Source organism: Salvelinus sp. IW2-2015, linkage group LG35, assembly GCF_002910315.2.
Source record: "Salvelinus sp. IW2-2015 linkage group LG35, ASM291031v2, whole genome shotgun sequence".
In the NCBI taxonomy this organism is placed as follows: domain Eukaryota; kingdom Metazoa; phylum Chordata; class Actinopteri; order Salmoniformes; family Salmonidae; genus Salvelinus; species Salvelinus sp. IW2-2015.
In genome coordinates this window covers 21,380,189-21,403,220 of record NC_036874.1, presented here as the reverse complement: position 1 = coordinate 21,403,220, position 23,032 = coordinate 21,380,189, and the positions used below count along the sequence as shown (strand labels likewise).

Below are 23,032 nucleotides of genomic sequence, written 5' to 3'. Positions count from 1 at the left end.
AGCAGGACCAGTTATGCAGGAAAGCTCAACACATGCTCTGCTTCCTCTCTGATCTGAGCAGCTATTCTTCGCTCGTCTAGAATCTTAACGCTTCAGTATAGCCTAAATATTTGTCATTTTACTTTTAAAATCTATTAATGACCTTTTATATGTGGCATAAACACACAACCAGTCACAGTGTTTTAATCTGATTACTTCAAAAGTCTCCGGAAGGCTACCTGCGCACTTTCGTCCAAAATAGAATTCCAGCATCCAAACTGTGCAGTGTCCATTAGATGAATGGAAAAACAGAAAAATGTAATGACATGCCGAGACTGTCAAGCCAAGCTTTCGATACTGTGTAGACCTACAAGTAAAGGATGGATGTAGGCCTATTTTCTGTTTGTCGAGAATGACAGTCTATTTGAATGTGGTGTTTAAAAAGCCAACCATGATATTGAAGCGCCTGAAGTCGGTATGCTTCACGTATTGATTGTGTTGTGCATTGGCACAGAAACCTGTTGGTGGATCATTCGTTGCATATATTTTAGAGAATTATAGCATCACAATTGTTATCAGATTTCCAGGCCTCCCGAATGGCGTCGCGGTCTAAGGCACTCCTTCGCAGTGCTTGAGGTGTCACTACAGACCCGGGTTTGACAGGATGTGTCACAGCCGACCGTGACCGGGAGACTCGCGACGCACAATTGGCCCAGAGTCGTRCGGGTTAGGGGAGGGTTTGGCCGGTCGGGATTTCCTTCTCCCATCGCGCTCTAGCGACTCCTTGTTGGCGGACCAGGAGCCTGCAAGATGATTTCGATCGCCATCTTGACGGTGTTTCCTCCAGCACATTGGTGTGGCTGGCTTCCGGGTTAAGCGAGTCCGTAGGGGAGTTGCAGCGATGGGACAAGACTAACTACCAATTGGAGAAAAAGGTGTAAAAAAAAATAATATATATATCAGATTTCCCCCTAGCTTATCATTGTCTGCAGCCGGCTCTGATCGTAGTGTAATAAAACAGACAGGGAGAATGAGTGGTCGGCGAACCCTCAACCTTCTGTCCCGTAGCCCTGCGTGACATCAACTGTGCCACAAAAGCATGCCGAAATGGAAAAAGTCAARATCCACATTTATAAACACATGGTTGCTATAGTCACTTGATTTGTGGTTGTTAAACATTATTTTGAGTTAATTCTATGCGGGGGAGGGTATGCAACAACATATAAACTACAGTACAAGGGGAGGGTCATGTGAAAATATGTTTTAATGTTGGGGAGTGCATTTATTTTTATGACAAGTTCGACCAGGCGTGAAATTCTGACTGACGAAATTAAGCCTGATTGCACGAAGATTGCAAAGGAAAAAGGGAATGGAWCGAGCAGAAGTAATCTTTCGGATTCTGGCTGTATCTTGAGGGATACAGTGTCATGAAAGGAGGATGTTCTGCCTATAAAGTTGGGCCAACAAAAGAGTGCATGAGCACACAGAGATCCTATTTGTCTACTATCAGTAGTTACGATCACAACATAGAAGAACAAAATATTATACACGTGTCTATATGCGTCACACACTCGTTCCATGCCTGTGAAATTAGGAAACTGAAATACAACACATGCACTTCCACATGATCTTACTGTATTTCGTAACACCTTTTTGAAAAATATTTCAATATGAAGATGGAAACTTGACCGTAAATGATGATCTGTGTCACCAACAGGACAATTTCTATACATYATGTATATACATGAAGCCCAGTGGTGTTGAGGTCAACAGCATGGTGACCTGGTCCTGGGGGGGTCAAGGGTCAGTCCTCCTCCAGGCTGATGATCTCCGCCTGACCACCGTCCCCCAGCAGGGTCAGCAAATTCCTGTAAGCATTCCTGTCACACACGCAGAGAGAGAGAGAGTGAGGTCACAAAATGACTCAAAGATGTCACAGCACAAGATCCAGTATATTTCATACAGAGTTGACTGTCACTGAACACTGTATATGTACACAGTGAATTCAGGAACTATTCASACCCCTTGACTTTTCCCCAAGAAAATTACGTTACGGCCTTATTCTAAAATGGATTAAATAATTTTTTCTCTCTCATCAATGTACACACAATAGCCCGTAATGACTAAWCAAAAACAGGTTTAGACATTTTTGTAGATAAAAAGAAAAGAAAAATATGAGTACTTTGTTGACACACCTGAGTGGGAGGCCCCAGTGCACAACTGAGCAAGAGGACAAGTACATTAGAGTGTCGAGTTTGAGAAACAGACGCCTCACAAGTGGCTTTTTCTTTGCAACTCTGCCTAGAAGGCCAGCATCCCAGAGTCGCCCCTTTACTGTTGACGTTGAGACTGGTGCTTTGCTGGTACTATTTAATGAAGCTGCCAGTTGAGGACTTGGTGTCTTTCTCAAACTAGACTTTCTAATGTACTTGTCCTCTTGCTCAGTTGTGCACCGGGGCCTCCCACTCATCGTTCTATTCTGGTTAGAGCCAGTTTGCGCTGTTCTGTGAAGGGAGTAGTACACAGCGTTGTACGAGATCTTCAGCTTCTAGGCAATTTCTCACATGGAATAGCCTTTATTTCTCAGAACAAGAACAGAAGAAAGTTCTTTGTTTCTGGCCATTTTGAGCCTGTAATCGAACCCACAAATGCTGATGCTCCAGATACTCAACTAGTCTAGTATTTACATACAGTGTTACATTTCTGATCAATTTGATGTTATTTAAAAAATGGACAAAAAAAAAAGATTTTCTTTCAAAAACAAGGACATTTCTAAGTGACCCCAAACTTTTGAACGGTATACACACACGGAAAGTATTCAGACCCCTTCCCCTTTTTCGACATTGTTACGTTATAGCCTTATTCTAAAATTGACGAAATTATTTTTGTGTTGGGGCTATGTTCTTTTATTAGTGATGTGGTTTGATATCTGACATGTCACACACTGGCCTCATGGTTTTATGACTACTGTAAAGCATTTCAATAGAATCGACATTTGTACGAAAGTCCCATTCCCTACACTTCAGATGTTTTCCCCACGTAGGCCAACACGCAATTTACACAGTGCGATAATGATTCCTCGTGGTGTGTGTCAACGTAGCGTTATATCACGTCGGGTGATGAGATTTTCTGAGGGGAAACGTATAAAAAGGCATCCAAAAAAGGCCTCCATAATGCAACAGTACTTAGTTGTGCCGCATTCTCCAAATATAAATTAACCTTAAAAATAGGATTATGTCTCGGTTAGGTTAGACTAGAATTACGGTCAGGTTTAGAACTCTACCTCAGTGTGGTGTTCTTGCCCAGTCCTCTCTTGTGTTCTGTGTTCCTCAGACTCAGCGACAGAACAGGGATCAGCACCTGGACCACATGACTGTCCAGAACAGCTATCGTCTCCAGAACACTGTACACCTGTCTGTCATACAACCCCTCGTTCTCCTCCACAAAGGACCTGAACACACAGACACAGCAAGACAGAGATACTGTAACACCGACGTACACGCTTTATACACACAAAGCATCGCAGACATGTACATTTCTAAACGTGATGGTTCAAAAAGCTCGGCTGCCCTAGAACAGTGTCGTGTTCAGTAGACGCGAAACGGAAGGAAATGTCCTGAACTGAGTGAAACAGGGAAGCATTACATGAACTTCGTCCGACATCTGAAAACATTTTGCTACGGTGTACAGTAATAGACACGACCCAAGCGCTGAATGCAGAGAGAAGGAAGAGAAAAGGCAGTTGGTGTCACTCACCGTAGGACAGCGACGATCTGGTCGCATGGTGCATCGCCTGAACATCTCTCCACCACCAGCTGCAGGGCCTCTGTACTGGTCCTCCTCACTGTGAACGCACAGCTGCTTTTAGACTAGTTACCACACGCACATTGCACACACGAAAAACCTAGAAAAAAAAAACCCACCCATAGCAGCAAGCCTGTTCGGCATATTGTTCACAAATATGATTACTGTGTGTACGTGTCTTTCTGTGTGTGGACTCTCACCGTGAGGCTCGTTGACCAGCTTCAGGCAGCGGAGCAGAGAGGGGAGGGGCATGGTGAGCAGGGCGGGGTCACTGTCATTGTTCCGTCTCAGCAGCTCCAATAGGAAGGCCAGGACCGTGACCAGGCGGGGAGGAGGGGCGTTGCCTTTGAAATGCAGGAAGTTCTCACTAGAGAGACAGACACAGACTAGGTATGACACTGAGCCAATAATGTCTGGCCATTTAGTAGATGTTCTTAGGAGGCTGTCAATGTGGATTAGGATGAAGTTGCCCTAAGACACTGCTCCAAGGTCAGTTTGACTTCGCATTCCCGTACCTAATTATTTGGGTAGGGTTAACTCATCCTGATTCTGTGCCTAAGAGCAATCTCTACCCAGAGCGTCAGAATRCTACCTGATCACCTGCAGGATGCTCCTTCTCAGTGCTGCCCCACGCGGGGTGGGCGTGGCCTCGCAGGCCGCCAGCAGCACCGGGTGATTGGCTATGGCTCCAACCAATGGCGTGGCAGGCAGGAAATGGTCAAGGTACTTGGAGATGACATCCCGGAGCTGCTTCTTCAGGTAGGCGCCCTGCGACTGAGACATACTGGTTGCTATAGACAGACCCTGGAGGGGCGGAAATGAGAGACAGAGACACAGAGAGAGAGAGGTCAGTTAGTATAGTATTATTAAGGCTCACGGAAAATACTTCTGGATGTTTCTTTCCTCCCCTCCAACCCTCTGCTAGTACTTTCAGAAGTATCCAAAGTGGAGTAGTCAGTAACATCATCTTTAGGTAGAGGGAGTGTGTGTGTTGGCGGGTGTGTGTGCGAGTGTGAGTGCATGCGGCCCACCTGCAGGTAGAGGGGCAGGCTGTCCCTCAAGGCCTTGTCCAGCCCAGACAGAGAGTTAGGGAGGAGCAGCCCGTTTACAATGTTGAACAGCAGCTGCTGGGCCTTGGAGGTGGCAAGCAGGGGACTCCAGTGCTTCACAACGCACCCTGAGAACACACACACACACACACACACACACACACACACACACAACACCAAGGATGACAGACATTCAACGTGTTTGAGGCGATACGCTCGAAGCAAGTCGCTGGGCAGAATTGCTCATCCTGATCATATCCTGATCCCTCGTAAACACGCCGATTCCTTCTCACCCAATACCAAATTGACCTCTAGCCAATATATTTTCTATGCACTTGTAGAGATCTGAAATGATTGGATAGGTATAAGCAATATGGCTATAGCTCCACCTTACACCTATCCCGTCCTTAGAGATTCACACAACAGCCTAAGGGGATAGGGGCAGACCTCCGTGATGCATACACCCACCCACAGCCCAGTAGGCCAGCAGCAGCCCCTCCTGAGGACTCTTATTGACCAGGTAGTGTTTGATATACTTCATGATGTCCCCTGTGTAGTCCAGAGCACGGGTGACCATGGCAGAACGCTCAGACAACACCTGCAGCCCACTGTACACACGCCCCACAGCCTGAGAGAGAAAAACACAAAGGGACAACGTATTTAAGCGTATTTAACGTATTTAAGCTGTACTGTATGGAAATGCAGACTTGCCTTCCAGCGTGTGCTGTTGATATACATGTTAATGCCAAAATAAAGGAAACACCAACATAAAGTGTCTTAATAGGGCATTGGGCCACCACAAGACAGAACAGCTTCAATACTTCTTGGCATAGATTCTACAAGTGTCTGGAATTCCTATTGCAAGGATGCGACATCATTCTTCCARGAGAAAATTCCATTTTGGGAAACGCCGTCTCAGGCACCGCTCCAGAATCTCCCATAAGTGTTCAAATGGATTGAGATCTGGTGAGTGAGACACAGACACCCTTTAAACTCCCTTTTCTCATTTGAGAKCCCTCTCAAAGTCACTGAGCTCTCTTCTTCTAGACATGGTAGCCAAAATAACGGGCAACTGGGCATTTAAAAAAAAATACATGACCCCTAAGCATGATGGGATGAATTGCTTAAATAACTCTAGAACCACACACGTGTGGAAGCATTTCCTTTGTATCCCTCATTTACTCAAGTGTTTCCTTTATTTTGGCGGTTACCTGTATGTATCGTGCATGTTGTAAATATCTTTGTGCACATGCGTGTGCAAGATGACAAGCTACCCTGTTACACTGTGTGTGTGTGTGTGTGACGAGGTGTCTGTGTGTAGTACCTTGATGAACATCTCCAGAGCAGACCTGGGCACTAGCTTGCTGCCGGCTCCAGGCTGCAGCCCGGCCCTCTGCAGTAGGGAGTCCACCTCAGGGAGCCTTAATACGAGCCTAGTGAGCTCCGACAACTGCTCCTCCAGAGCCCTGCCTGGYYAAYAAAYTCAGTAACACGTCATAAATAAATCACACATGCCACTTAGCAGACACTTTTATCCAAAGACCGCATTTACACATGTATCCCAATTCGGATCTTTTGCCCAATCTATTGGCAAAATATCTGATCCGATTGGGCAAAATATCAAAATTGGGCTGCCTGTGTAAATGCTGGCCATTTTTAGAATGTGTTATTAGTTCCTTACGGGACCTGAACCCACGACCTTAAGTGTTTCTAGCGCCACACTCTTTCCAACCGAGCCACACACATACACACTTTACATCTCCACAACAAAACACTGAAATAAACGTACAGAAATACACATACTTAAAAAAGGGGAAACTATAGACAACTATAGGCAATAGACAAGAAGTGTGAGTGTAGTGTTTTAATGTGGCCTGACTGAGGATGTRGTTCCATTGCTGACTGCTGAACGGAAACCAGTGAGGCCTGGCCAGTGTGTGCACGCATGACCACGTATCTACGGACAAAAGCGGTTGATAAATGGTRGGATGTCCAGGGTTCTAGGTTGAGGTCCTGTACCTGCTCTGCTGTCGGTGCCATCTGGGTTCTTGTGGATGTGCTGCTGCAGAACACAGCGGAACCAGGCTCTCACAGACAGGGTCTGGGCTGAGCCCGACACGGAACCCCCACAGCCGGAGCTCACTGAATACACCAGCTCACTGGGGAAGAGAGGTCAGTTTGACAAAGAACAGACAACAAATATGTTCAAGGGAATCACAAGTTAGAGTAAGGTGAGGCACAGAGTTTATAATCTTGATRGAATAATTAGTTATTGTTTGGGAAYCGATGTGATTTGTAGATCAGTGATTCTGTGCAGTCTGACCGCAATGTAGTGGATCTCAATCTCTATGTTCCACCGGAGCAAGGCTCTGCACAAATGTGCTAATCTCTATATGGGAGGCTCACCTGATGGATAGTAGTTTGGAATGCAAAGGTGATTTGTCGAGCTATGATTTTGTGCAGCACCTTGCTCAGAATGTGTGCCACCACACATGGTTCATATTCATTAGTGCACTCCGTAGCGAAGTGTTTAGCAACAGAAAATAAAAACAAGCATTTCTATTGGACAAGTTCAGACCCTGCTTACTAGGGTAATGTACTGGAGTAATGTTACCTGTTCTGGAGCAGGTGGGGTAGGTAGCGAGTCACTAGCAGGGGGTGAAGCATGTCGTCCCAGCTGAAGCACTGCATGATGGACTGGATGGGGTTGGGCTGGAGGTCTTGGGGGGCAGAGCTAGGAAGGTCAAAGGCCAGCAGTGTAAATCCTGGAAAAGAGAGTCAACATTCATACCATGTTACCTTACGGTAACTACCATGGAAAATACGTTTGAGAGAGTCATACTTTAATGGAAAGATTTTTCACCGCATGGTCAAGACAAAGCAAAGATGCAAGATYTTGAGAGTAAAAGAACGGACAGAGAAAGAAAGAGCGAGAGAGAGAAAAACAGTGAAACAAAGGCAGACAGTGTATATTATCTTATGAGAAAGACAATTGTCAGTGTGTGCAACCCACAGTGTGAAATTGTTGTACACAGTGAACATTTATCCTCCTCCCTCCTTCCTCCAACTCTCTGTGTGAGCCTCTGACCTGCGGCAGCATCAGCCAGTTGGGCAGGAGGGGTGTTGGAAAGGCGCAGGCTGCGGAGGAAGGGGAAAAAGTGGGCCCAGAGAGCTGCTGCAACCGCTAGGTGGCGGTCTTTACCCACGCTGGCATTGGAAGGAGGCAGCCAGGCACCGGGGGGACATGCTGAGTGGCCAGGCTGGACATTGCACTGATGGACCCTCCTGTAGGACACACACACACACACACACCACACACACCACACACACAGGAGAGAAAACACACACGGACACACACCAATAACATCGTTATTCAACAGAACCACAGCATCTCCCTCTCTTTCACACCACCTCTCCACCTCCATCCCCATCTGTACTCCACTTCCTTCCTCTTTCACATTCTCTCCTCCCTCTTCTTCGCTCTCTCACTCTTCRCATCTCTGGGGGGGATTAGGTCATGCGGTGCYGTGCCGGGTAGAGAGGAGCAGGGCAGGGCAGATCCCCTGTACACAGACCGGGCTCTGGCTGCTGTGTCTGCCTGGCACCACGGCGGCTGGCATTAGCCCAGATAAGCAGCTGAAGGAGCTGTAATCTCATTTAGACTGGAGATGATCCTCCTGTCCCCTCATTCGCCCGGATGGAGCGAGGGAGAGAGGGATGGAGGGGAGGGAGGCAGGGGTGAGTACTGGCACCCCCTCAGCTCCCCTTGCACTCCCCACTCGTCTCTGCCTGCGCCTTCCAGCAAGGTTGCATCTAATCCAGAGAGAGCTGAGACAATCGATTAGAGTCTGAATTCATTAGCCTCGTTACTACGGCGGAATGGGACTTTCACACCCATCAAGGCTCATTGTACAAGACATAGTCAGAGACCTCACTTAATCCTCCCCACTGCCGCTTCTTATAGCTGTACACACACCATTAGAGACCCCACTTAACCCCTCCCCCAAATGCAGCCACTATCACACACAGAGACTGACTTGCCACTCGGACAGCTGATGAAACTGTGGGTTTGCACAAGCGATGAATTTCTGCACAGACTCTCAGAAACCGTCTCAGGGATGCCCATCTGCATGCTCGTCGTCCTCACCAGGGTCTTAACCCGACTACAGTGCGGCGTCGTAACTGACTTCAGTAGGCAAATGCTCACCTTCGATGGCCACTGGCACGCTGGAGAAGTGTGTTCTTCACGGATTAATCCCGGTTTTAACTGTACCGGGCAGATGGCAAACAGCGTGTATGGCGTCGTGCGGGCGTGCGGTTTGTTGATGTCAACGTTGTAAACAGATTGCCACATGGTGGCGGTGGGGTTATTGTATGGGCAGGCATAAGCTACGGACAACAAACACAATTGCATTTTATCGATGGCAATTTGAATGCACAGAGTCGAGATCCTGAGGCCCGTTGTCATTACCTCATATTTCAGCATGATGATGCACGCCCCTATGTCGCAAGGATCTGTATACAATTCCTGGAAACTGAAAATGTCCCAGTTCTTCCATGGCCTGCATACTCAGACATTGAGCATGTTTGGGATGCTCTGGATCAACGTGTATCAACGTGTATCAACGTGTATCACAGGGTATTCCAGTTCCCGACAACAACCTCTGGCAGTCTATGGGGGTGCCACAGGGTTCAATTCTCGGGCCGACTCTTTTCTCTGTATATATATATCAATGATGTCGCTCCGACACCATTCTATATACATCTGGCCCTTCTTTAGACAATGTGTTAACAAACCTCCAAACGAGCTTCAACGCCATACAACACTCCTTCCGTGGCCTCCAACTGCTCTTAAATGCTAGTAAAACGAAATTCATGCTCTTCAACCAATCGCTGCCCGCACCCGCCCGCACGACTAGCATCACTACTGGACGGTTCCGACTTAGAATATGTGGAAAACTARAAATACCTAGGTGTCTGGCTAGACGGTAAACTCTCCTTCCAGACTCACATTAAGCATCTCCAATCCAAAGTTAAATCTAGAATCGGTATCCTATTTCGCAACAAGGTGTCCTTCACTCATGCTGCCAAACATACCCTCGTAAAACTGACTATCCTACCGATCCTTGACTTCGGCGATGTCATTTACAAAATAGCCTCCAACACTCTACTCAGCAAATTGGATGCAGTCTAACACAGTGCCGTCCGTTTTGTCACCAAAGCCCCATATACTACCAAACACTGCGACCTGTATGCTCTCATTGGATGGTCCTCGCTACATATCCGTCGCCAAACCCACTGGCTCCAGGTCATCTAAAAGTCTTTGCTAGGTAAAGCTCCGCCTTATCTCAGCTCACTGGTCACAATAGCAACACCCACCCGTAGCACACGCTCCAGCAGGTATATTTCACTGGTCATCCCCAAAGCCAACAACTCCTTTGGCCACCTTTCCTTCCAGTTCTCTGCTGCCAATGACTGAATCACTGAAGTTGGAGACTTATATCTCCCTCACTAACTTTAAGTGTCAGCTGTCAGAGCAGCTTACCGATCGCTGCAGCTGTACACAGCCCATCTGTAAATAGCCCATCCAACCACCTACCTACCTACCTCATCCCCATATGTTTTTGTTTTTCTTCTCTTTTGCACACCAGTATTTCTACTTGCACATCCTCATCTGCACATCTACAGTTGAAGTCAGAAGTTTACATGCACCTTAGCCAAATACATGTGAACTCAGTTTTTCACAATTCCTGACATTTAATCCTAGTAATAATTCCCTGTCTTAGGTCAGTTAGGATCACCACTTTATTTTAAGAATGTAAAATGTCAGAATAATAGTAGAGAGAATTATTTATTTCAGCTTTTATTTCTTTCATCACATTCCCAATGGGTCAGAAGATGCACTCAATTAGTATTTGGTAGCATTGCCTTTAAATTGTTTAACTTGGGTCAAACATTTCAGGTAGCCTTCCACAAGCTTCCCACAATAAGTTGGTTGAATTTTGGCCCATTCCTCCTGACAGAGCTGGTATAACTGAGTCAGGTTTATAGGCCTCCTTGCTCGCACACGCTTTTTCAGTTCTGCCCACAAATTGTCTATAGGATTGAGGTCAGGGCTTTGTGATGGCCACTCCAATACCTTGACTTTGTTGTGCTTAAGCCTTTTTGCCTCAACTTTGGAAGTATGCTTGGGGTCATTGTCCATTTGGAAGACCCATTTGCAACCAAGCTTTAACTTCCTGACTGATGTCTTGAGATGTTGCTTCAATATATCCACCTAATTGTCTTGTCTCATGATGCCATCTATTTTGTGAAGTGCAGCAAATGGGTCTTGCAGCAAAGCACCCCCACAACATGATGCTGCCACCCCCGTGCTTCACGGTTGGGATGGTGTTCTTCGGCTTGCAAGCATCGCCCTTTTTTCCTCCAAACATAACGATGGTCATTATGGCCAAACAGTTCTATTTTTGTTTCATCAGACCAGAGAACATTTCTCCAAAAAGTACAATCTTTGTCCCCATGTTCAGTTGCAAACCCGTAGTCTGGCTTTTTTATGGCGGTTTTGGAGCAGTGGGTTTTTCCTTGCTGAGCGGCCTTTCAGGTTATGTCGATAAAGTACTCGTTTTACAGTGGATATACTTTTGTACTTGTTTCCTCCAGCATCTTCACAAGGTCCTTTGCTGTTGTTCTAGGATTGATTTGCACTTTACGCAGCAAAGTACGTTCATCTCTAGGAGACAGAACGCGTCTCCTTACTGAGCTGTATGAGATCATGTCTTGCCTGATTTCTTTTGAAATGATGTCAAGCAAAGAGGCGCTGAGTTTGAAGGTAGGCCTTGAAATACATCAACAGGTACACCTCCAATTGACTCAAATTATGTCAATTAGCCTAACAGAAGCTTCTAAAGCCATGACATAATTTTCTGGATTTTTCCAAGCTGTTTAAAGGCACAGTCAACTTAGTGTATGTTAACTTCTGACCCACTGGAATTGTGATACAGTGAACGATAAGTGAAATAATCTGTCTGTAAACAATTGTTGGAAAAATTACTTGTGTCATGCACAAAGTAGATGTCCTAACTGACTTGCCAAAACCATAGTTTGTTAACAAGAAATTTGTGGAGTGGTGGAAAAACGAGTTAATGACTCCAACCTAAGTGTATGTACCCTTCCGACTTCAACTGTATCACTCCAGTGTAAATTGCTAAATTGTAATTACTTCTCCACTATTGCCCTATTTATTGCTTTACCTCCTTACTTCATTTGCACACACTGTATACAGATTTTTCAATTGTGTTATTGACTGTACGAATGTTTATRCCATGTGTAACTCTGTGTTGTTGTTTTGTCACACTGCTTTGCTTTGTCTTGGCCAGACCGCAGTTGTAAATGAGAACTTGTTCTCAACTGGCCTACCTGGTTAAATAAAYGTGAAATAAGACATTTAAAAATAACCTTTGACCTTTGACCTGAAGAAGAGTAGGACAACATTTCACAGCCTGATCAACTATATGCGAAGGAGATGTGTTGCACTGCATGAGGCAAATGGTGGTCACACCAGATACTGACTGGTTTTCTGATCCACGCCCCTACTTTTTTTTATTTTTTAAAGGCATCCGTGAGAAACACATGCATGTCTGTATTCCCCAGTCATGTGAAATCCATAGATTAGGGTCTAATGAATTTAAATAAATTGACTGATTTCCTTATTTGAACCGTAACTCAGTAAAATCTTTTTAAATTGTTGCATGTCGTGTTTATATTTTTGTTCAGTGTAGTTAAGACATACCGTAGCCTACACCGGTTGAATGTGTTTGTTGTTATTGTTGGCTAATCAAAGGGGCACCGTCTACAGTGGCTCCATGTGTAGCAAACAACGTAGATCTTTAAATCAATGCAAAGTTGAATTAAAATTACGGAATTAAGTTCGTTAAACGATAAGGAGTAGGCTACAACGAGCAACCATCAGGTAGGCTGTTGTTTAATCTAAATTGAGTTGAAGACTGCAAGCCAGTTCAAGTTTTTTTTTATCCCTTTTTCTCCACATTTGATTTTGGGGAATCAAATTGGTAGTTATAGTTTTGTCCCATCGCTGCAACTCCCGTACGGACTCGGGAGAGGCGAAGGTCGAGAGCCGTGCATCCTCCGAAACCCAACCCAGCCAAGCCGCACTGCTTCTTGACACAATTCCCGCTTATCGCGGAAGCCAGTCACACCAATGTGTCGGAGGGAACACCGTACACCTGACGACCGTGTCAGTGTGCATCGCGCCCAGCCGGCCACAAGAGTCGCTAATGCGCGATGGGACAAGAACATCCCTGCCGGCCAAACCCTCCTCTAACCCGGACGATGCTGGGCCAATGGTGCGCTGCCCCATGGGTCTCCCGGTCGCGGCCGGCTGTGACAGACTCGAACCAGAATCTCTAGTTGCACAGCTAGCACTGTGATGCAGTGCCTTAGACCACTGCACCACTCGGGAGGCCCCGTTAGTGTTTAAAACATTTTTAGATAGTATTTCAACTAGAGGTCGACCGATTAATCGGAATGGCTGATTAAATCGGGGCCGATTTCAAGTTTTCATAACAATCGGAAATCGGTATTTTCGGGGGCCGATTTGCCGTTTTTTTTTTTTTTTTTTACACCTTTATTTAATCTTTATTTAACTAGGCAAGTCAGTTAAGAACACATTCTTATTTTCAATGACGGCCTAGGAACAGATTTTTAACCTTATCAGCTTGGGGGATCCAATCTTGCATTGATTACATTGCACTCCACGAGGAGCCTGCAAGTTAGCGAATGCAGTAAGCTAAGGTAAGTTGCTAGCTAGCATTAAACTTATCTTATAAAAAACAATCAATCAATGACTGTCATTGCTCCAATGTGTACTTAACCATAAACATCAATGCCTTTCTTAAAATCAATACACAAGTATATATTTTTAAACCTGCATATTTAGCTAAAAGAAATCCAGGTTAGCAGGCAATATTAACCAGGTGAAATTGTGTCATTTCTCTTGCGTTCATTGCACGCATTTAGAGTCAGGGTATATGCAACAGTTTGGGCCGCCTGGCTCTTTGCGAACTAATTTGCCAGAACCTTACGTAATTATGACAACATTGAAGGTTGTGCAATGTAACAGGAATATTTAGACTCATGGATGCCACCCGTTAGATAAAATACGGAACGGAATAAACGTTTTGTTTTCGAGGTGATAGTTTCCTGATTAGTCAAAGGTATATGGTCGACGCATTATAATTCCTGTAATAACTTGCGGCTGAATTTGAAAGGGGTTCCTTCGTTATTTTACCGTTCATGTCTTCCATAGAGAATGTCTTGATCTACTTCAAATAAGGTCTGTGTTTCGTGCAGGCTTAAACCGCCTCGACGTTTTGATACCCGTGTAAATCTCACTAGGATAAGGTAACGTTTGTCAACATATTTTCATAAATCCACTCTACAATTTTTTTTATCTTCGCTTATATTTAGCCAATATTGATCAGAGTTACCTTGTCCTATGGATATCRACACAGTTATAAAATTGGCACGGTGATGTAAGCCTACACGAAACACAGACCTTATTTTAAGTGAATCTAAAAAATATCCTATGGAATAAATGAAGGAACCGCTTTTCAGATTTTGCTAGGTGTCATGGGAATTATGARTCGCACTTTGGTTGTCAATTCTTACCATGCCCATTATTAAAATAGGATTTCCTGCATATAGAAATTTAAGTTTGTTTTCAACATTCATCACGGGTAACTTACTCTATTTTTATTCAAACAGTTGAGAGTATTTGTCTCCTAAGCAGACTCTTCAGTATCATTGTCACTTCAGAGCTGTGTGCGTGTGTGTATTTATGTATTATATTAAGTTAAAATAAAAGTGTTCATTCCGTATTGTTGCAATTGTCATTATTACAAAAATGTGTGTGTGGGTATGATATATATATATATTTTTTTTTTAATAAATCGGCCGATTAATCGGTATCGGCTTTTTTTGTCCTCCAATAATCGGTATCGGTATCGAAAAATCATAATCGGTCGACCTCTATTTTCAACTATCTGGATATCTGAAAAAATGTCATATTGTAATAGTGAAAATATGTCAAATACCCATCCATAAAAATAAACAAAAATAGCTTCTCAGCAAAGAGCAATTTCTCAAGCAACTATTTTGCAAGGACTGTCTGGGAGTGGCCTGCGTGAAGAGGGAAAAACTGAAAACTAGCAGTTATTGACAGAGAGGTTTGGAACTCTTTCTTATTGGTCTATTAACTAATGTAATTAGGCAGGCCAAAACAGGCTGAAATTTCTGCTGGTATTTTCAAACAGCTCCTACACTAAACGGGCATTTTCATTCTTTTCACAATTACACAGTATTATCCAACCTTGGTGTGYAAATACATATAAAACACAGGAAAATGTTTATGATTGCACTGGGCCTTAAATAATGACAGGGGAAAACAACTATTGCCTCCCACCACCTCCATAATGCCCATCGCTGCTCCTTATGAGAGCAACTCAAGGTCCAATGGAGGGCCAAGGTGTAGATCTAGGTCTAGATACGGAGGAGAGCACTTCATTAAGATCTCAGATAATTGTCCACCACCCGCCCCCCCCCAATATAATACTGAATGTGTACCACTGAGACCTCACACACACACTCTCTGGCGACACAGGGGTCTCGAGCTCCCACGCGCAGGATCATGGGAAGGAATGAAATGTGAGGAATTAGCCTCCTGGTTGGCTGTTGGGCGGGCGGCCGGCCGGCCTTGGCGACGGCCATCCGAGTCAGTGGTTGTCACACACACACACCTCTGTCGCAGCCTCTGGCGGGATAATTCCCGTAATGTGTGCAGATTCCGCTRTGCTCTTAATAAACATAATGACGGCGAGGCACAATTTGCAGGACTACATAATTACCTGTTAATTGTGTCACAAACGCATTAATCACAGAGATACCAAGTACAGCCAGGAAGGAGAATTAAGCGTAATTTGGCAGGACGAATTCGAGAGAGCTCTTTTTATTTAGTTAAATGGGTCAGCATGATCTCAGCCATAACACTGTKSCCTTTGGGAGTTTGTGCAAATGAGTGCCCTCCAACCCCGAGATATGAGATGGGGAAGTTTCTTGAATTAGCGAAGCTAACGAGATATCCCGCGTTARGGGAGCCTGGACTGAAATAAGAGAAGAGCACACTTTAGTGATGGGGGAAAAATCTACAGTTACATATCAGGATTTTTTTTTAAACGATATATCGTATCGACAATATCGCACAATTCTTTTTTATATCGTATATGCACTTAAGTATCGTGATTCACTAGCACACTTACTGTTTCACCTTGGAGGTGTGTGTGTCTGTGGGAATGTGTGCATGTATACACAGGAGAGTCAAAGCAAGCACACACTCATATAAGTTATGAGTGAGGATTGTTGCAGGCTGGCAGCTTACTGCTACATTAGCGCTGACTCAGGGTAATCCAAACCGAACAATAACACAACATTGTAGTGGTTCGGTCCATTCAGATAGCACCAGACACCCTCTCACTCCTGACGCCACTTTCCTACCCTTTTACTCACCAAACAGACACCTGTTTCACCTGTGCCTTTCTCTCTAAACCTTTGACCTCTGATCGGGTTTGTCCGTGTAACACAACACCCGTGGCCCGCCGATGAACTCACCCAGACTCGTCTCCACTCTCCGCCACTCCACATACTCACGACCTGCCGCTATACCCATGGTGACCGCACTGGGGCCCCTAGGGGCCGTAACTATACTCAAGCCTCTGCCAGCACCTGCTGAAGGTGACCTGGGGGCCACGGGGTCCCAAGAGACAGCGAGGGGCCTCRGTACACAATGGATGGGCTGGGTTTACCGTAGGGATGGAGGGGGGGGACAGAGGACAGCACAATCCTGCCTTTGTAGGTGTCAGTACTGGGGCCTAACTGACCCCTTTACTGCTTCTAGATCTCAGCATTGATAGGTAGTGCCAGGAGTTTTTTCACGTGATCATGCCAGCAAAGACCCTACAACTAGAGCCTGGAGTTTAAGGCCAATGCCTGAAAGCATGTCTGTCTGCTCGTCAATGTGTATATATAGTGTGTGTGGGCATTTGTGTTAAGTGTGTCTCAGTGAGTTGCTGAGTGTTTGTCTCCCCTCCCTCACCGTAGCTCCCTCAGCACGATCTGCAGAAAGCCCAGGGCAGAGCTCAGCTCCGACTGGCGGCAGGCAGGCAGCAGCAGACCGAACCCCTCGTTGAGTAGCTTCTCCTCCGACAGACTGAGACTCGCGCTCGTCTCAAACACCTCGGCCACGCCCTCTAGGTAGGACCCCAGGGGGCCCCAGAGGGCCAGGCGGCGAGACGGTTCTGTGGTCTTCAGGTAGAACTCCTTGGCTGTCTGAGAGAAGGAGGAGGCCAGCCAGCTAGCTTGGGCCCCCACGTCAAGGCCCCTCTCCTGGAAGAGCAGCAAGAGAGCCAGCTGGCCCCTCCACACCAGGCTCCGCTGGGCAGGGGGGGAGTCCGGAGGGAGCAGGCCCAGCAGCTCACAGGCCCGGCCGGCCACGTCCTCCAGCTCGGCCTGCCGGGCCACCACAACGAACAGCAGCAGGAAATTCATCAGCCCAGCCTCGGATAGTTCCTGCATCCGCCGCCGGTGGAACTTGGAGTACACCCTGGAGGAGAGAAATGGATGGATGAGAAATAAGGGACATGAGTTCCCATTGGTCATAATAAGATGAAGAGACAGTAGTGGCACAGTTCAAATTGAGTGTGTGACATATTAGTAATCTTTCACTGAGACTTTGCATTGCTCGAGTCAAGATCAGACTGCCCAAACCAAAATTCAAGTCTTCAAATGTTTATGGGTAGATCTCCCCACCCGCACCTTCCTCCATCACTCCTTCTCTGGCGCTGATGAGAGGCATGCCAGGTGTGTGTGTGAGAAAAACACCCAGCGCATCGTCGTTAGATCCTACGGGCACCGTGAACAAATGCCTTTAGAGAACATGTTAAAATGTCAGACACTCAGCGGTAGGCACGCAGTCGTCCACTCTGCAGTCYAACCAATCTACTGCAACACCAGTTAGAGATCAATAACTCCCACACACACACACCACCCGGGGCTGTGGCGGTCATGAAAGTTTGGCAGCCGGTGATTGTCAAGCAAATAACTGCCGGTCTCACGGTAATTGACCGTTCATTTAAATAAACACATTTAGCATCTCCTGGCTTTCATGCATAGCCTACAAGCCACTGATGCAGACCTTTGGAACATCTACACTACCAGTCAAAAGTTGACACACGTACTCATTCATTTTTACATTGCAGAAGAATAGTGAAGACATCAAAACTATGAAATAACACATATGGAATCATGTAGTAACCAAAAAAAAGTGTTAAACAAATCAAAATGTATTTTATATTTGAGATTCTTCAAAGTAGCCACCCTTTGCCTTGATGACAGCTCTGCAAACTCTTGGCATTCTCTCAAACAGCCTTTAAATAAAAAATAAATAAAAAAACTTTATTTAACTAGGCAAGTCAGTTAAGAACTAATTATTATTTTCAATGACAGCCTAGGAACAGTGGGTTAACTCCCTTGTTCCGGGGCAGAACCACAGATTTTTACCTTGTCAGCTCGGGGATTCGATCTTTCGGTTACTAGTCCAACGCTCTAACCACTAGGCTACCTGCCGCCCCCATGAGGTAGTCACCTGGAATGCATTTCAATTAACATGTGTGCCTTGTTATAAGTTCATTTGTGGAATTTCTTTCCTTCTTAATGTGTTTGAGACAATCAGTTGTGTTGTGACAAGGTAGGGGTGGTATACAGAAGATAGCCCTATTTGGTAAAAGACCAGTCCATATTATGGCAAGAACCTGCTCAAATAAGCAAAGAGAAACAACTGTCCATCATTACCTTAAGACATGAAGGTCAGTCAACCCGGAAAATTTCAAGGACTTTGAAAGTTTCTTCAAGTGCAGTCGCAAAAACCATCAAGCGCTATGATGAAACTGTCTCTCATGAGGACCGCCACAGGAAAGGAAGACCCAGAGTTACCTCTGCTGCAGAGGATAAGTTCATTAGAGATACCAGCTTCCGAAATTGCAGCCCAAATAAAACGCTTGACATAGTTCAAGTAACAGACACATCTCAACATCAACTGTTCAGAGGACACTGCGCGAATCAGGCCGTCATGGTCAAATTGCTGTACTACTAAAGTACACGAATAAGAAGACTTGCCTGGGCCAAGAAACACGAGCAGCGGACATTAGACCAGTGGAAATCTATCCTTTGGTCTGATGAGTCCAAATTTGAAATGTTTGCTTCCAACCCCGTGTCTTTGTGAGACGCAGAGTAGGTGAACGGATGATCTCCGCATGTGTGGTTCCCACCGTGAAGCACAGAGGAGCAGGTGTGATGGTGTGGGGGTGCTTTGCTGGTGACACTGTTGTGATTTATTTAGAATTCAAAGCACACTTAACCAGCATGGCTACCACAGCCTTCTGCAGCAATACACCATCCCATCTGGTTTGAGCTTAGTGGGACTATCATTTGTTTTCAACACACCTCCAGGCTGTGTAAGGGCTATTTGACCAAGCAGGAGTGTGGTGGAGTGCTGCATCAGATGACCTGGCCTCCACAATCACCCGACCTCAACCCAATTGAGATGGTTTGGGATGAGTTGGACTGCAGAGTGAAGGAAAAGCATATGTGGTAACTCCTTCAAAACTGTTGGAAAACCATTCTAGGTGAATCTGGTTGAGAGAATGCCAAGAGTGTGCAAAGCTGTCATCAAGACAAAGGGTGGCTACTTTGAAAAATCTAAAATATGTTGATTTGTTTAACACTTTTTTGGTTACTACATATGTGCCATTTCATAGTTTTGATGTCTTCACTATTATTCTACAATGTAGAAAATAACAAAAATAAATAAAAATGCTTGAATGAGTAGGTGTGTCCAAACTTGACTGGTACTGTACATTTWAAAAAATCGAATAAATCCATTTAACATAGCCTACACCATCACAACAAAGCCATTATTTATTTTAGACAGATCTAAAGAATGTAAGTCTAAGAAATATAGTCTATTTCAGAACAGAATAGCATACTCTGAGTTGTCCTTATGTTAGGCCCTGATACGGCTGTGGGCTACACTAGTTTATTTAGCAGACAAGATTTGCTTAGAATTCCGTGGCATTATTTTATAGTATGAAGAATAAAATGTAGCATAGCTGAATAAAATAGTAAGGATATTTACATAAGTATTCAGACCCTTTACTTAGTACTTTGTTGAAGCATCTTTGGCAGCAATTACAGCCTAGAGTCTTCTTGGGTATGACGCTACAAGCTTGGCACACCTGAATTTAGGGAGTTTTTCCCKATTCTTCTCTGCAGATCATTGTCCTGTTGGAAGGTGAACCTTCGCCCCAGTCTGAGGTTGTTAGTGCTCTAGAGCAAGTTTATCAAGGATCTCTCTGTACATTGCTCCGTTCATCTTCCCGCTGATCCCTTCTAGTGTCTTAGTCCCTACCGCTGAAAAACATCCCCAAAGCATGATGCTGCCACCACGCTTCACCATAGGGATGGTGCCAGGTTTCCTCCAGAAGTGACGCTTGGCATTCAGGCCATAGAGTTCAATCTTGGTTTCATCAGACCAGAGAATCTTGTTTCTCATGGTCAGAGTCCTTTAAGTGCCTTTTGGCAAACTCCAAGCGGGCTGTCATGTGCCTTTTACTGAGGAGTGGCTTCTGTCTGGCCAAACTACCATAAAAGGCCTCATTGGTGGAGTGCTGCAGAGATGGTTGTTCTTCTGGAAGGTTCTCCCATCTCCACAGAGGAACACTGGAGCTCTGTCAGAGTGACCATTGGGTTCTTGGTCACCTCCCTGACCAAGGCCCTTCTCCCCCGATTGCTCAGTTTGGCTGAGTGGCGGCTCTAGGAAYAGTCTTGGTGGTTCCAAACATCTTCCATTTAAGAATGATGGAGTCCACTGTGTTCCTGGGGACCTTCAATGCTACAGAAATGTTTTGGTAAACCATTCTAAGGCTGCATAATGCGACTCTAATGATGATTTGAAAAAGGTTGCCGAGCTCTGCTTTGTTTTTTTTCTGCAGGCTGTACACACTTCATCAGTCTCTCATTCACAATATGACAAGCACTTGATAATATTCTCACCAGGCCTCGAATTTCCGTTCGGCATCCCCCTTGTGTGGCCGTAATACCCCCTATAAAATTCCATGCCTTTTGCAGCCAAAGTGTCCGTAGTGGGCTGAATATAATAATCATAATTCCCTTCTCCCGACTGCCAATCAATTCGTATTAGCCAATGCCCATCACGTGATTGGGTCCTTCTCACAGGCATCTCAGCTCCAAAGTAGGCTACAAGTAAAGACCGACACATTGGGGACGCAACTGCACGTGTCCTTACCGAATTCCGAAGCGCATATTGAAGATGTTAGAACTGTCCACATTTACTTTTCGTCAGCCAACAAGATGAGCAGGCCTAACGAACAGCAAAACCACTAGCCTATGTCAATCTACTATCCCCCATAGTACAAAAGTTGACCTATTCTATTGGTCAACTAGTCCTTTTGTGCGAGAAATAAATATTCCAAACATACACAGGGACAGTTGTGGGATGCGATAAATCCCAAATTAATACAACCACTCGCAACAAAAAACCTTTCAAAAGCAATGAGGCTGGGTCTCCCGAGTGGCACAGCGGTCTAAGGTGTCACCACAGACCCGGGTTCGACCCCAGGCTGTGTCACAACTGGCCGTGACCGGGAGGCGCAAAATTGGCCCAGCGTCATCCGGGTTATGGGAGGGTTTGACCAGGGGGGGGTGTTTACTTGGCTCATCGCGCTCTAGCGACTCTATGGTGGTGGGCCTGTCGCCTGCATGCTGACTTTGGTTGTCAGTTGAACAACCGGCACATTGGTGCAGCTGGCTTCCGGGTTGAGCGGGCAGGTGTTATAGGAAGTGCGGTTTGTTGGGTCATGTWCCGGAGGACGCATGACTCGACCTTCGCCTCTTCCGAGCCTGTTGGGGAGTTGCAGCGAWGAGACAAGATCGCAATTGGATATCATAAAATTGGGGAGAAAAAGGGGGTAAAATATATATGTTTTAAATAGCAATGAGGCTGATGCAACAGATTAGAACATTTAGCTTGAAACGTTGATAAACTATTAGGCTACTTCTTCACATTATAAGCGCAGCAATGCACAGCAATGTAGGCCTTAAGCACAAATGTACCAAAATGCTATCACTTAGCGGGATAACATCATTCTCAAAAGTGACCGCTGTCGTGACTTAAACTATCATATACAGTGGGGCAAAAAAGTATTTAGTCAGCCACCAATAATGTGCAAGTTCTCCCCACTTAAAAAGATGAGAGAGGCCTGTAATTGTCATCATAGGTACACTTCAACTATGACAGACAAAATGAGAGAAAAAAAATCCAGAAAATCACATTGTAGGATTTATGAATTTATTTGCAAATTATGGTGGAAAATAAGTATTTGGTCAATAACAAAAGTTTATCTCAATACTTTGTTATATTACCCTTTGTTGGCATAAGACAGAGGTCAAACGTTTTCTGTAAGTCTTCACAAGGTTTTCACACAGTGTTGCTGGTATTTTGGCCCTTCCTCCATGCAGATCCTCTAGAGCGTGATGTTTGGGGCTGTGCTGGGCAACACGGACTTTCAACTCCCTCCAAAAATGTTCTATGGGGTGTGAGATCTGGAGACTGCGCTAGGCACTCCAGGACCTTGAATGCTTCTTACGAAGCCACTACTTACGTTGCCCGGGCAGTGTGTTTGGGATCATGTCATGCTGAAAGACCCAGCCACGTTCATCTTCAATGCCCTTGCTGATGGAAGAGGTTTCACTCAAAATCTCATGATACATGCCCATTTCATTCTTTCCTTTACACGGATCAGTCGTCCGTCCTTTGCAGAAAAACAGCCCCAAAGCATGATGTTTCCCCCATGCTTCACAGTAGGTATGGTGTTCTTTGGATGCAACTCAGCATTCTTTGTCCTCAAACACGACGAGTGAGTTTTACCAAAAAGTTATATTTTGGTTTCATCTGACAATATGACATTCTCCCAATCTTCTTCTGGATCATCCAAATGCTCTCTAGCAAACTCAGACGGCCCTGGACATGTACTGGCTTAAGCAGGTGGCACACG

The 23,032-nt window shown here is 45.3% G+C and overlaps 1 protein-coding gene across 1 annotated transcript in view; it reads right to left on the bottom strand.

The window, feature by feature from the left end:
- Positions 1 to 1,512: 1,512 nt before the first annotated feature.
- The window catches only part of LOC111958875 (MMS22-like, DNA repair protein), a 36,655-nt gene continuing 15,135 nt past the window's right edge, over positions 1,513 to 23,032 (bottom strand). The window contains exons 11-22 of the mRNA XM_070437421.1: positions 16,999 to 17,505; positions 7,921 to 8,117; positions 7,447 to 7,597; positions 6,852 to 6,991; positions 6,157 to 6,302; positions 5,301 to 5,460; positions 4,815 to 4,960; positions 4,376 to 4,587; positions 3,984 to 4,150; positions 3,736 to 3,823; positions 3,263 to 3,430; positions 1,513 to 1,859 (exon numbers count right to left, since the gene is read on the bottom strand). Coding sequence (XP_070293522.1) covers positions 1,784 to 1,859; positions 3,263 to 3,430; positions 3,736 to 3,823; positions 3,984 to 4,150; positions 4,376 to 4,587; positions 4,815 to 4,960; positions 5,301 to 5,460; positions 6,157 to 6,302; positions 6,852 to 6,991; positions 7,447 to 7,597; positions 7,921 to 8,117; positions 16,999 to 17,505 — 2,158 coding nt within the window. The 3' untranslated portion in view covers positions 1,513 to 1,783. The remainder of the gene's footprint in view (positions 1,860 to 3,262; positions 3,431 to 3,735; positions 3,824 to 3,983; positions 4,151 to 4,375; positions 4,588 to 4,814; positions 4,961 to 5,300; positions 5,461 to 6,156; positions 6,303 to 6,851; positions 6,992 to 7,446; positions 7,598 to 7,920; positions 8,118 to 16,998; positions 17,506 to 23,032) is intronic.